Genomic DNA, 15,813 nt, shown 5'->3' with positions numbered 1-15,813 from the left:
GAGAAATTGACTATCTGCCTTCATTAATCTGGATTAGAGAGCATGTTCTATGATTGAGCGAGCTAGGATTCTTCTCTTTGGGCCAGAGGATAAAAGGTGACTCAATACAAGATGATAAGAGGCAGAGATAGAGTAGACGGCCAGAGACATTTACCCAGGACGCAAATACGAGGGGGCATAAGTTTAAAGTGATTGGAGGAGAGAATAAGGGGGACATCAGAGTTCAATTTCAAACACAGAGGGTGGTAGGTGTGTGGAACACCCTGCCGGGGTGCTGGTAGGGACAGACGCATTAGGGACATGTAAGAGATTCTCAGATAGACACATGGATGACGGAAAAGTGATGGCTTAGTGATTAGTGTGACACGATTACAGCTCAGGGCATCCCAGAGTTTGGAGTTCATTACAGCACCGTTCTGTAAGGAGTCACTGTCCACCCTCCCCGTGGAATGCGTGGGTTTTCCCCGAGCACTTCAGTTTCCTCCGGCAGCCCAAAGAATTATCCCACCGGAATACTAACAGCTATTCTATTTTACACTCAGAATGGAAAAAGAAGAACTTGAAATAGTTTATAAAAAATTTATAGAAATGAGGGCATACAACTCCAGTGTAGCTCTATGACTCTAGAAGTTCTTGACCAGGTGATGGGGAAAGGTCAGTCACTTCAGAAAGTGATTTTACTGTGATGCTAGCTATAGGCATCCGTTAGTCTCGTGAGACCATGGATTTGCGCCTTGGAAGGTTTCCAGGGTGTAGGCCTGGGCAAGGTTGAATGGAAGACCAGCAGTTACCCATGCTGCAAGTCTCCTCTCTCCACGCCACTGATGTTGTCCAAGGGAAGGGCATTAGGACCCATACAGCTTGGCACCAGTGTCATTGCAGAGCAATGTGTGGTGAAGTGACTTGCTCAAGGACACAACACGCTGTCTCAGCTGAGGCTCGAACTAGCAACCTTCAGATCACTAGACTGACGCCTTAACCACTTGGCCACACGCCAACACTGCGATATATTTCAAAACATACAGTGAACTGTGTTATTTGCATTAACAACCAATACACTTGTGGTTGTGCTGGGGACAGCCTGCAAGTGCCAGCACATATTCTGGCACCAACATAGCATGCCCACAGTGCTGGGCAGAACAGAATCAGAATCAGGTTTATTATCACCGGCATGTGACGTGAAATTTGTTAACTTAGCAACAGCAGTTCAATGCAATACTAAAATATTCGGCACAGCTTTGTGGGCCGAAGGGCCTGTATTGTGCTGTAGGTTTTCTATGTTTTCTATAGTAGAGAAGAAAAAAAATAAGATAATAAATAAATAAATAAATTACAGTTTACTTATATTGAATACATTAAAAATCGTGCAAAAAAACAGAAATACCTGTATATTTAAACAGTGATGTAGCATCCAAGGGTTCAGCACAGAGCACAGTAAAGTTTCTAAGTTTTTATTCTTTATTAAGTGTTTTCATGTGTTTATTGACTAACTTTACATACTTTTATGATTTTACCATTATCTTTAAATATCTACATTAATATTTTCTCTGAAAACTAGAGATATTTAAAACAGAGGTGCAAAAGGTCTCAGATTCTAACTGGTGATGAAGCTTCAGCCCCATCTTTGCCTTCTGTCGGTCAGGTATTCTCGAGCTGGGGCCTCAGCAATGCATCAGATGAAGCCGACTTGTCATGAGGCCTAGTTGTCACTGGGGCTTTGCTCCAGTCCTCGATGAGGCGGGCAAGTAAGATCAGCTCTTCACACCCAGCCCTCAAAAGTACAAGTGGGCACCAATTTTGGGTAGGGTTGTGTACTGGGATCAGCATGTTCTAATCTCTTCAATAAGATTCATGATTCAGGGGCCAGAATCCAAGGCCAGGCTCCAGGGGCCAGGATCCAAGGCCAGGCTCCAGGGGCCAGGATCCAAGGCCAGGCTTCAGGGGCCAGTATCCAAGGCCAGGCTCCAGGGGCCAGGATCCAGGGGCCAGGATCCAAGGCCAGGTTCCAGGGGCCAGGATCCAAGGCCAGGCTCCAGGGAGAGAATCCAAGGCCAGGCTCCAGAGGCCAGGATCCAAGGCCAGAATCCAGGGGACAGGTTCCAAGGGGCAGGATCCAAGGCCAGGTTCCAGGGGGCAGGATTCAAGGCCAGGTTCCAGGGGGCAGGATTCAAGGCCAGGTTCCAGGGGCCAGGATCCAAGGCCAAGCTCCAGGGACAAAAATCCAAGGCCAGGCTCCAGAGGCCAGGATCCAAGGCCAGAATCCAGGGGACAGGTTCCAAGGGGCAGGATCCAAGGCCAGGTTCCAGGGGGCAGGATCCAAGATTGTTTATTGTCATTCTGCAGTACACGAGTGCAAAGGAGAACCAATCGATTGTTACTCCAGATCCAATACAGCATAAAAAGACTCAGTAAGCACAAAAAACACAATAACCATAAATATAAAAACAATTCTATGAAACAAAATGTATAAGTAACTGTTGAATGTTGCCATACATACATAAGATTAGCTTGTATACATACAGTACATGACAAAGCAACTCATGACAAGAGGAACTCTTCTGGATAGTAGCAAGGAACAGGAAACCCTTTGATGTTGCTGTGTTCACCAAGCTTGGCAATTAGATTGCAAAGGTTTCATCACCAGTCAAAGTGATATGCTCAGCACACAGTTGTTGGTGTTTCTAGGAGTGCTTGCATTTATATAAGTCCCTCAGTCCTGACTAGCTACTTCTTCAGTTGACCTTTGAATTCTATTGGCTCGCATTTTTTTTTTGCCTCTTGGGGGTTTGTAGATGATGTCTATTTTGATATTGTTTGTTTAAGGAGTTATCAGAGGAGAACCACACTTCTAAAAATTCTTATGCTTGTTTCGTGTGTCTGCGCCAGAACCTCCGTGGTGTCCCAGTTAAAGTGGTGTCCTTCATTTACCGAGAACAGCAACGGTGGATCATGTCTCTGTGCCGCCAGTTTGCGTTCCCATAAACGACTTGAGAGTTTGCCTCCTGTCAGGCCAACGTAGTTCTTGTTGCAGTTTCCACAGGTGATCCTGCACACTACATTGCCTCTGTCGGCGGTCTTTACTGGCACCTCAGTTCTTAAGACAGGCTTCCTTAAAGTCGCCATTGTTTTGTGAGCGATTGAGGTTCAAGCGGTCAAGCTGTCATTTCTCAGATATCCTTGATGTAGGGCAAGGTCACACGTTTCAATGCACAGTCGAGAAGTGATCTTGTTACATGAAGACTGAGAAGGACACTGATTTAACTGGGACACTATGGAGGTTCTAGTGTAGGCAAACATGAAGGAAGCACAAGAATTTTTAGTAGCATGGCTCTCTTCAGATAACTCTGTAAACAAATATGTTAAAATAGACACCATCTATGAACTCCTAAGAGCCAAAGAAGTCAAAGGTCAACTGAAGTGGTAGCCAATCAGGACTGAGGCAAGAAAATGGTGGGGGGGAGGTTTATACAAACGCGAGCACTCCCAAAGAGAAACACCAACAGCCCCATACTGAGGATGTCCCCTCCACTGGTGATGAAACGTCTGCAAGCTAATTGCCAAGCTCAACGAACACCACTACATCAAACACCTCACCCCGAGCTACCAATATTCAACACCATCCTAACTATGAAACCCTGCTGATACGGAATTGAGATGAAAACCCTTTTTTACCAGGAAAGGAAAGTTATATTGCGAGGAGGATGTAAGTGGTAAGATACAATGGCTCTGAATTTTGTGTTCATTCATCATGCAATCTTCCTTGACCTCAGACACTGGCCCAGATGACAGCCAAGCTGGAAGATTTGGAAAACCGGATTGTCAAATCAGTGAAATGAAACGTAAAAGTAAATGACCACCATCTTCACATCATCAGAGGTGTTTCTAAATCGCTAAAATTGATTTAGCTTTATGTGGTTTTTTTTGGGTCTCATTTTCCAGGAGTTATTTTTTACAAAGAAAATATTCATTTAGGATGCATTTATTTTCTATGGCTTTGAACTATTTAACAGTAAAAGACCATTTTTACAAGACGTATATCTTTACTCATTTTGTGTTGTACCTGTACATGCAACAAGAATCGGTTAAGAAACAGGCATGTGAAAACTGGGCGTTAGTCAGGGATTCGGTAGCATCAAGATGCAAGGGAGTCATTGAAGGAGAAAGGTTTCATGGTCAGTACACTCTGGACTTCCTTCGAAGGGAGATGAGGAGAGTAGAATGGTGAGTGTCCTGACTGTGAGCAAAGCCACCGGAGAGACAAAGGTGGTAGATATAAAAGTCCTTTTTTGGGGTTCACACAAGCTGACAGCCTTTGGAGTCACTCAAGAGAGAGGCTCCCTGATCCAACATGACAGGACATTTTTTTATGTTAAAGAACAAAGGTTACAGGACAATATCTATAGTTATAATGCCCTTATAATATTTCTTTTGAGTTACATGTAATTTTTCAAATGACTGGATCTTCCCACCAACCCACCCAAAATGAGTGTTAATTACTGTGGTCTCTGAGTCGTATTCAAGCATTTGGGTGTTGATTGCATTCATGAATGTGCAGACATCTCAGTCAATTGGATGTCTCCTGATGTATAATTTACTCTTAGTGCTGTTCTCTGAGTCCAATTCATGCAATGGAGGGTTGATTGCATTCATGTATATGCAGACATCTCAGTCACTTGGGTGTTTCCTGGTCTGCAATTTACTCTAAAATGCAGCTTCAGGAAGACCATTGCTCCAAGCTGCATTTTAAATTTAATTTACAATCCATATTCAGATCAGAAGGTTGGTTGCTGTTGAAATTAATATTTGTTTAAATTCCTAACTCTGGAATATACCGTAACAGTGGGAATGAGAAATAAAAAAAAATAAAAATGCTCAGATCTGGAAAGGAAATTAATTGATTGGGGAAACAAGTGACACCATCACATCTTAAGTCTTGTGACTGAGGGCATGTTTGAGGGAGAGACTTTCACAAGGTTTATCTAGACAAGCATTTGATTTGCTAAGGCTTGGAAGGTTGCAGTTGCTCGCACCCACCTCAACTAATCCTATTTACTAGCACAATGGGCCAAAGGGTCTTCTTTGTGCTCTATGAGTCTATAACCAGATAACATATCAGCACTCACCACCCAGGGAAAGCTCTCACCAATGCCATAAACACCCTGGAAAATATCTATACAGGCAATCAAAACCATTATCTGGTGATCAATCACACTGATTAGGAGTAAATCCTTTGATGCATCACTGCCCCAGTCAGAATTGACCTCTCTGCTGAAGGTCAGTTCAACTATAAGACCTGTCGGTTTTTATTGATTACTTACTACCCATTACGCCGCTGGTGTTTAAGGCAGCAATGAATCGTCTCTATTTCTGGCTGTCTTTGGCCATCTTCTCTATTGTCACCCAGGTGTGGTTCAGGGTCCTAATTTTTACTCTACAATATGGTGCCAAGTTGTCTTTGGTCTCCCATGTTTCCTCTGCCTGTCAGGAGCCCAGTGAAGTGCGGACTTGTTGATGGAGTTGGCCTCTCCTCTCATCGTGTGCCCAATCCATCTCCAACATTTTCTCGTAATGATTGTGGCCACGCCCTCTTGATGACACTAAAGGAGTAGGGTGTGGCTGGAGATCTTTCTTGGCATTGGCTTTTATACAACACTTTTAATGGAGTAAAATGTCAAAATGAAAGATAATTAACAACTGAAATGTTTCTCACTCCCCTCTCTCAGGTTAACCAGTGGGTCCACAGTGGAATTTCTACTTTTATTTTTGCTTTCAAGTCAGAATGTCCTCTTTTACAGTGTGTGACACACACAAAATGCTGGAGGAACTCAGCTGGTCAGGCAGCATCTATGGAAAGGAATAAAGAGTCAACGTCTTTTAGGCTGAGACCCTGTTCTTTAGGCTGGGTCAACCCAAAACATCAAAAAAGAAACCTCAGATGGTATGTTGCCGCCCAGGTTCCAGGGTCAGGGATGTCTCTGACCAGGTCCATGGCATTCTGAAAGATGAGAGTGAGGAGCCAGAAGTTGTGGTACATATTGGAACAAATGACACAAGTAGGAAAAGAGAGGAGGTCCCTGAAGAGAGAATATAGAGAGTTAGTTAGAAAGCTGAAAAGCAAGACCTCCAGTGAAACTAAGAATAGGACGATTTGGCAGGTAAATGCATGGCTGAGGAATAAGTGAAGGGGCAGGGGTTCAGTTTTCTAGCTCATCGGAATCTCTTCAAGGGAAGGTATGACCTGTACAAAAAATAGTTTACTCCTGAACGCGAGGAGAACCAGTATCCTTGCGGACCAGCTTACCAGAGCTGTTCAGGAGGGTTTAATCTAATTTGGCAGGGGAGTGGGAACTGGAGTGATAGGGCTGAGGATGAGGCAGTTGGTATGCAGGGAGGTGCAGTTTGTAATGCAACTGTAAGGAAAGACAGGCAGAAGATGGGCAAGACCGAGGCAACATTGCAGTCAGTGGGATAAGTTGTAATATGAGTTGAAGCATTCTCTGTCAGTCTTCACTGTGGAAGACACTAACAGTATACCAGAAATTAGAGGGTGTCAGGGAGCAGAATTGAATATAGTTGCTATTACTAAGGAGAAGGCATTTGGGAAGCTGAAGTTCAATAAAAGTCACCTGGATCAGATGGTCTACATTCATGGGCTCTGAAAGAGGTGGCTAAGGAGATTGTACAGGCATTAATAATGATCCTTCAAGAATCACTAAATTCTGGCATGGTTCCGGAGGACTGGAGAATTGCAAATGTTACTCCACTCTTTAAGAAGGGAAGGGGGCAGAAGAAAGAAAATTATAGGCCAGTTAGCCTGACTTCAGTGGTTGGGAAGATGTTGGAGTCCATAATTAAGGATGTGGAGGCACATGATTTCCTTAAGGGGAAATCTTGCTTAACAAATCTGTTGGAATTCTATGAGGAACTAACAGGCAGGATAGACAAAGCAGAGTCAGTGGATGTTGTTTACTTGGATTTTCAGAAGATCTTTGACAAGGTGCAGAACATAAGGCTGCATAAGAAGATAAGAGCTGTTAGTAACACAGGAAAGATTGGCTGACTGGCAGGAGGCAAAGAGTAGGAATAAGCGGGCCTTTTCTGGTTGGCTGCTGGTGACCAGTGGTGTTCTACAAAGATTGGGTTAGTACAACTTCTTTTCACGTTATCATTTCGATGACAGAATTAGTGCCTTTGCGGCCAGGTTTATGGATGATACAAAGATAAGTGGAAGGGCAGGTAGTGTTGAGGAAGCAGGTAGTCTGTGGAGAACTTAGACTTTGGGAGAATGGGCAAAGAAATGGCAGACGGAATAGAGTGTAGGGAAGTGAATGGTCGTGCACTTTGGTAGAAGGAATAAAGGCAGAGACTATTTTCTAAACAGGAGAAAATTCAAAACTCTGAGGTGCAAACAGGTTTGGGAGCCTTTGTGCAGGATTCCCTAAAGGTTAACTTGAAATTTGAGTCAGTGGTAAGAAATGCAAATGCAATGTTAGCATTCATTTTGAGAGGACTAGAATATAAGAAAGAGTGTAATGTTGAGGTTTTATAAAGCACTGGTCAGATCGCACATGGAGTATTGTGGGCAGTTTTAGGCCCATTATTAAGAAAAGATGTGCTGGCATTGGAGAGGGTCCAAAGAAGCTTTACGTGAATGATTCTGGGAATAAAAGGGTTAACATATGAGGAGCATTTCACACAAAATTCTAGGAACACAGCAAGCCAGGCAGCATCTATGGAAAAATTACAGTCAACATTTCAGGCCAAAACCCTTCGGCAAGACAATCCCCTTCAGTTTCGCCGAAGTGTTTTGACCTGAAGCGTTGACTGCACTTTTTTCCATAGATGCTGCCTGGCCTGCTGACCTCCTCCAGCAAGGTTACAGGAAGAAGGCAGGAGAATGGGATAGGGAAGGATATCAGATCAGCCATGATGGAGTGGACTCAGTGGGCCAGATGTCCTAGTTCTGCTCCGATGTCTTAAGTTCTTTTTGAAAATGCTGCCTGCCCTGCTGAGTTCCTCCAGCATTTTGCATCTGTGTGTTACTTTGGATTTCCAGCATCTACAGAATCTCAAGTTTGCAATGTGCGAGTGAGATTGCCGACAAAATGGTGCAGCCATTTTAGGGTGGTGTATAGTACCAGGCATCAAATTGCCCCATCCAATTCAGTCCTCCTTTGGCATTGCTAGATGGAGAAATTATCGGCAGGGTACAGTGATATTAGTTATCACAAAGCAATGCCATTGTTTAAACACTCCTGCATAGTGTAGCCACGGATAGGCCCAGGATCCTGTGTAAGAAATAAAATCAACATAAACTGCGATGGGCCTAATTAGATATGTTAAATGAATAAAAACAACCTATTTAATTTAAGAAAAAGGTGCATAAACAAATTAAGGTGTTTCATCGCATCACGCTACAGCTCGGATTTACACTCACAAAGATGAAAAGTTTTCCCAGTTTGTGAGTCTTTTCTGAGGCATTTTCCCAAGTGTCTGTGGTGGAGAACTGCCAAGGAAAACAGACATCAGCCCCTCTGCAACACAAGTATGATGCTGGAGGAACTCAACAGGTCAGGCAGCATCTATGAGGGGAAAACACGGTCGGCGTTTTGGGCCGAGACCTTTCATCAGGACTGGAAAGGAAGGGGGAAGACAGGAGAATAGGAAGGTTAGGGGTGGGGAAGGAGCACAAGCTGGCAGGTGATAAATGAGGGGGAACTTGGCTGCCTGGGGGAGAGGGTTGAAGTATGAAGCTGGGAGGTAAAGGGCTGAAGAAGAAGGAATCTGCTAGGAGAGAAGCTTGGACCATGGAAGATGATTGAATATTGAAACAGCTAGATAGAGTGGACATGGAGAGGCTGTTTTCTGTAATGGGGGAGTGTAGGACCAAAGGGCACACCCTCAGAATACAAGGATGTTACTTTAGAACAGGAATAAAAAGGAATTTCTTTAGCCAGAAAGCGGTGAATCTGTAGAATTCATTGCCACAGGAAGCTGAGGAGGCCAAGTTATTTGGTATATTTAAATGGAAGTTCATAGGTTCCTGATAGGATGTCAAAGGTTACAGGAAGAAGGTAGGAGAATGGGGTTGAGAAGGAAAATAAATCAGCCATGATGGAATGCAGAAAAGACTCGCAGGGCTGAATGGCCTAATTCTGCTCCCATGTCTTATTATCTTATGGAAGGAAGAGGGACATGAGACAGAGTCGACGTTCCCGCCCTCCATGAGACGAAGTTGACGTTCCCTCCCTCCATGAGAGAGGGGTGAATTGTGGGTAAAGAGAAGAGATGAGCCATTCTGCTTTCAAATCTCTCCCAGAGGAGGTAAATGGGGATCAGAGAACAATCTGCTGGAGGAACCCAGTGGATCGAGCAGCATCTGTGGAGTCAAATGGTTAGTTTACATTTCAGGTTGAGACCCTCCAGTGGGGACTGTGGCCAAAATGGGGATCAAGTTTAGAGAAAAGGAAAGCACAAGAGAGTGTATTGATATTGGTTTATTATTGTCTCATGGGTACATGTAAACATGGACGGGTACATGATTAGAATGGGTTCAGAAGGATATGAACTCAAATACAGCACATAAGACCATAAGATGAAGGGAGCATAATTAGGCTGTTTGGCCCATTAAGTCTGCTCTGCCATTCCATCATGGCTGATTTATTATCCCTCTCAACCCCATTCTCCTGCCTTCTCTCCGTAACCAATGACACCCTTACTAATCAAGACCCTATCAACCTCCACTTTAAATATACCCAATGACTCAGCCTCCACAGCAGACTGAGGCAACTAATTCCACACATTCATCACCCTCTGACTGAAGAAATTCCGCTTCACCTCTGTTCTAAGTGGACATCCCTCTATTCTGAGGCTGAGCCCTCAGGTCCTATAAGGAAGAACGGTGGAGCAAGATCAGAGTGAAACATTGGGTCCAGCAGGGCAGACCTGCTTGTGGATAAGGGCCAGAAGATAGAGGCAGCTGTGTGGGACTGGAACTCTATGGAACTGGAGATGATAAAGGAAGATCTCCCAAGGTCTGCGACTGCTTGGGTGACCGTTGCCTGATGTTTGATGGTGGGTTGTGATCCAAAGGTACAGAAGGGGTCTGAGAGGTGGTTCCCGGCCTCTGAGAGATAGAGGTCAGTTCACCACACCACAGCAACGTCACCCTTGTCGGCTGGTTCAGTGGGGGCAGCACACCCACAAAATGCTGGAGGAACTCTGCAGGTCAGGCAGGGGAATACACAGTCAATGTTTGGGTCCGAGACCTTTACCAGCACTGGACATGAAGGGAGAAGAAGCCAGAACAAGAAAGTGGAGGGAGGGGAAGACATATCAGCTGGCATGTGATAGGTAAGACCAGGTGAGGAGAAATTTGGGGAGGGGGGGTGTGGGGAAGTGGAGGGGGGGGGTAATGAAGTGAGAATCTGCGAGGGAATTGGTGGAAGAAGTAAAGAGCTGTTTCTTGGTGAATAAGTGCTACATATTCTGAATGGGGTAGATGAGAGTACAAGAGGGGGGTGAAAAAGTCAAGATGGTCACTATCTTGTTAAAAGTTGGCAATTAATAGATCTAGAGCAGGTAATTGGCCAGAGGGAAGGGCAAAGGTGATTCAGGAGAACTGAAGACATGTGAAAGGGTCCACAATTGTTAAAACATGGAGGCGCAGGGGGCAAAAGCTGAGGTCAGATTTCATTATGAGGGGAATGTAGGGGTAAGAGATTGAGAACACAACTGAGGTCTGTCCATTTGGGATATATGAGAAGATGGGAAGAGAAGGTGAAAACATGGTGGGGGTGGAACTGTGGGGAGAGATATGATCTAGGAAAGAGAAGAGGGAGAGAGATCCAGAACAGTTAGAACACAAGACCCATTGGAGTTTACCATCTTTGACATCTGAAAGGAAGGTAAAAAGGCATCCAGTGCATCGGTGAGTACAGCAAATAAGGAAGTGGAACCGTGGACCATGATTGCCTTGAGATGGGATGACATTGCAGAGAGAGGTCAGAAGGAGTCATGGGTAGACAGGGAGGTGCAGAAGCATTTTGGCACACTGCCCTTCACTAGTCAGGTCACTGAGAACCAAAGGCCATGGTATGGTTGTACGAGACTCTGATGAGGCTGTACTTGGTGTATTATGTTCAGTTTTGTTTGCCCTGATGTAGGAAAGAGGTTATTAAACTAGAAAGAGAACAGAAAAGATTTACAAGGACGATGATGGGACTTGATGGACTGAGACATTGAGAGAGGACAGACAGGCTAGGACTTTATTCCTTGGAGTGTAGGAGATTAAGGGGTGATTTTACAGATGCGTATAGGATCATGAGGGGCAAAGAGTAGGTGTCTTTCTCCCGGGGCGGTGGGGGGGGCGGGGTTTGTTGGAGAACCAAGACCTTGAAGGTAGAGGTTTAAAATGAGAGGCAAACAATGTAAGTGGAACCTGAGGGACATCAGGGTTGTGTCTATGTGGAATGAGCTGCTTGAGGCAGACACTGTAACAATTTTTAATAGACATTTGGATAGGTACGTGAGTTGGAAAGTGTTAGGTTATGAGTCAAGCACTGGAAAATGGGACTTGCTTGGATGGGGCAACTTGGCCAGTGTGAACAATAGACCAGTACAGCACAGAAACAGGCCATTCAGCCCACGATGTTCTGCCACACTATTTAGTAATCAAATGCTCAACTAAGCTAATCTGTCTGCCTACACAATGTCCACGCCCTTCTATTCTCCTGCACATATACGGGCCTATCTAAGAGCCTTTTGTATTTGCCACCATGTCAAACCCAGGCAGTACATTCCAGGCACCCATCACTCTCTGTGTAAACAAACTTGTCCCGTACATCTCCTCTGGACGTGCCCCCTCTCACATTAAATCATACTCTCCAGTATTAGACACTTCAACCCTGGGAAAATGCTGGCTGTCTATCAATGCCTCTTACGAACCTTTATCAGTTCTCCTCTCAGCCTCCGCCACACTACAGGAAATAACCCAAGTTTGTCCAACTTCGTGTTATCTCACGTGCCCCCTAAACCAGGCAGCATCTTGGTAAAACTCTTGCGCACCCTCCCCAAAGCCTCCACTTCCTTCTTATAATGGAGTGACAGCAATTAAATGCAATACTCCAGATGCAGGAAGACTAGAGTTTTATAAAGATGCAACATAGCTTCCCAACTTTTGAACTCAGTTCCTTGACTAATAGAAGCAAGAAGTTCAGACACCTTCTTGACCACTCAATCAAACTGTGTAGCGCTTTCAGGAGCAATGGGTTTGCACCCCAATATCCCACTGTACCTTAACACTGTTAAGGGTCTTGTCATGAACGGATGCTGCCCTTTTACATTTGATTTCCCAAAGTGCAAACTTGACACTTGGCTGGGTTAAACTCCATCTTTCATTACTCTGCCCATATCTGCATTAAGTCCTTTGCCGATCTTCTACACCATTTGAACCAAAGGACCTGTTTCTGTGTTGTACTGTATGACTCCAAGAACACATGATGCTGAGTGTGGGTCTGAGGATAGCTCGATACACATTGGATAAATTAGACACACCTGTGACCCTGGGTGGGTCCAAATCGTGAAGGAAGAAATTTCAGTTCGAGTCCACATAGGACAATTTGGAGCCAGAGACATGGTATAGCGTAGAAGTTAGTGTGGCATTCTTACAGCTTGGGGTCTTCCAGAGTTTGAAGTTCAATTCTACCACCATCCATAAGGAAGTTGTATGTTCTCCCCGTGACCAAGTGGGTTTCCCCAGGTGCTCTGGTTTTCTCCTACAATCCAAAAACGTACTGGTTAGTAGGTTAATTGGTCATTGTAAATTGGCCCGTGATTAGGCTGGGGTTAAATAGGTGGGTTGCCAGACAATGCGGCTTGTGAAGCCGGAAGGGCCTGTTCTGTGCTGTATCTCAAAATAAAAATAAATAAACGTAAAAATATTTACTAAGAAAAGTGAAGTATCCAGAGAAGTGGGTTTGGCTAACATCTTAGCAAATACAAGGGGGAAGGAGACACCACAGAAGGTGAACAAGGCAAGAGAGACAGACAGAATGTCCACAAATTCTGTATAGTACCAGCAACATCATTGGTCAGGGTCGACCATGGATGTTATGTCCTAACTGTCTACGTGATATGCAAGCCAGAGCAGTACGATATGAAGACCAAGCTGTCGCCCATGCAGCAGGCTGCCCCTCTCCACGCAGCTGATGAATTCAAAGGAACAGCAGAGACCGATACAGTTTGGCACCAGGGGTTGCCAGTCAGTGCTGAACTCAGCGCAGGACTACCTTAGGGACTTCAGCGCCGGATTTTTCCCTTTGGGGTTTACTCGCAATGCCTTTCTCATGAGTGGGTATAACTGCAAGGCAGCCAAGTTTTGAGATCTGAGTTTTCCTTCTCCTAGATGAGTTGCTAACCACGGCTGAAGGGCCCCATCTTGTCTTAAGGTGCCAGTAACCCACATTTACCCCTTCTTCTCTCAGTAGAAACGATTCCACCGAGTTTAGTAGCTAAGCCACACATGAAGGCTATCATCTACTTTAATCCACTTTATGTAGATCAGCCCTTAATCTTCTACACTCAAACCTGTGATCGATTTCTGTGGCATCGGTAGCTGTAAGAAGGTACACAGTGTAACTTTATACACAATCCTTGTAAAAACATGATCTTGTCATGGGCTTCTGTGTGCTTTACTTGTGGTATTTGTGAAATAAATATGAATTAAAATCTCCATAGTTTTTAAATCAATGTGTTGCCCAAGACTATGGGTTGAATACTATTTAGAGTCAAATTCAAATTTATTCTCAAATTACATATGTTACCATATACACCCTTGAGATTAATTTTCTTGCAAGCACTCACAGAAAAATAAAGAAATAAAAGAATTTATGAAAAACTATACATAAACAAAGACTGATAAACAAGCAATGTAGAAAAAAAAGCAACACACATGAAATGCTGGAGGAACTCAGCAGGTCAGGCAGCATCAATGGAAAAGAGTAAACAGTCGATGTTTCCGGACGAGACCTGAAACGTCAACTGTTTACTCTTTTCCATAGATACAGACTGACCCGCTGAGTTCCTCCAGCATCTTGCGTGTGTTGCTTGGTTTTCCAGCATCTGCAGATTTTCTTATGTGAATGTGAAAAAAAAGACAAACTGTGCAAATGAAAGATGATAATATTGAGAACCTAAGCTGTAGAGTCCTTGATAGTGAGCTTGTAGGTTATTGAATCAGTTCAGAGTTGAGGTGAGTGAAGTTACCCACTCCGGTTCAGGAGCCTGGTGGTTGGAGGGTAATAACTGTTCCAGCACCTGGTGGTGTACCCCCTGCCCCATGGTAGTGAGGAGAGAGCATGGCCTGGATGGTGGGGGTTTTGACGGTGGATGCTGCTGTCTTGAGGCAACACTGCATGTAACGGTGCTCAGTGGTGGGAAGCGCTTTCCCTGTGACGGACCGTGTTTCCGTCCCTAAACAGTACAGTGCACTCCTAGACAGCTGGCCATCTTGGGTCAACAGGGTTCCAGTGGGTTGTGTGTGAATGCCTGAAACCAGTTAAACCAACACACTCAGAGTTTGCCTCCATAAAAGAAGACCAATCACAATTTCAGGTGGAAGCATTGCATTAGTGCCGAGGTGGCCGTCTCTCTGTATACATTGAATGAAGGGCAGCTCAAAGACGATAGTCAGTAAGAGCTGGTGAATTAATAGTCTCTTTCTCACCCATCCAACCCCAGAATTCCACTGTGTCAATAAATAAAGCACAATTTGTCTGATAATTCCAACTCAGTTGAAAGCAAAGGCAAGGAAAATCTCTCGCCCACAAGCCATCCACTAGCGAAACATAAATCCTGTGTTAGCCTGTAGGCTGATGGAAGAGTGTGCTCCTCTCCATCCTGTGGTTGCAACCGGCGTTTATTGAGGTGAATCAGGATTCTGACCCAGACCACAGGTACTAAATGCAAAGGTAGCAGTCGGGTTACACAGGAACACAAGAAAATCAGAGCAGGAACACATTCAGTGGCTGCTTTATTCAGTACCTCCTGTACCTAATACAGTACCCACTGGGTGTATGTCCGTGGTCTTCTGCTGCTGTAGCCGATCCACTTCAAGGTTCAACATGTTGTGCGTTCAGAGATCGTGCTCTGCACACCACTGTTATAGCACTTGGTTACTTGAGTTACTGCCATCTTCTGTCAGATTGAACCAGTCTGGCCGTTCTCCTCCAACCTCTCCCATTAACAAGGCATTTGTTTGCCCACAGAACTGCTGCTCACTGTTTTTCTTTTGTTTTGTTTTTCTCACCATTCTCTGTAAACTCTAGAGGCCGTTGTGCATGTAAATCCCAGGAGATCTGCAATTTCTGAGATACTCATACCACCCTGTCTGGCACCAACAACCAATTCACTTAGATCACATGCCTTCCCCCATTCTGATGAATGGACTGAACAACAACTGAACCTCTTAACGATGTCTGCATGTTTTTATGCATTGAGTTGCAACCACATGATTTTCTGATTAGATACTTGCATTAACAAGCAGGCGTACGGGTGTACCTAATAAAGTAGCCACTGAGTATATATTGCTCACATCTGCCCCACCATTCAATAAGGTCATGGGTAATCTAGATTGGCCTGAGTTCAATGTTGAGGTGAGTGAAGTTATCCACGCTGATTCAGGAGCCTGATGGTCGAAGGGTAGTAACTGCTCCTGAACCTGGCGGTGTGGTACCTAAGACTCCTGTATGTCCTTCCCGATGGCAGCAGTGAGAAGAGAGCATGTGCCAGGTGCTGGGGCTCCTTGGTAATGAC

The 15,813-nt window shown here is 44.6% G+C and overlaps 1 protein-coding gene across 1 annotated transcript in view; it reads left to right on the top strand.

The window, feature by feature from the left end:
* matn4 (matrilin 4) overlaps nucleotides 1-4,032 on the top strand; it is a 72,837-nt gene extending 68,805 nt beyond the window's left edge. Inside the window, exon 13 of the mRNA XM_072244038.1 lies at nucleotides 3,775-4,032. Coding sequence (XP_072100139.1) covers nucleotides 3,775-3,836 — 62 coding nt within the window. The 3' untranslated portion in view covers nucleotides 3,837-4,032. The remainder of the gene's footprint in view (nucleotides 1-3,774) is intronic.
* The last annotated feature ends 11,781 nt before the right edge of the window (nucleotides 4,033-15,813 follow it).

Source organism: Mobula birostris, chromosome 2, assembly GCF_030028105.1.
Source record: "Mobula birostris isolate sMobBir1 chromosome 2, sMobBir1.hap1, whole genome shotgun sequence".
Lineage (NCBI taxonomy): Eukaryota > Metazoa > Chordata > Chondrichthyes > Myliobatiformes > Myliobatidae > Mobula > Mobula birostris.
The sequence above is the reverse complement of the archived record's forward strand: the minus strand, read 5'-3'. Positions and strand labels throughout refer to the sequence as shown.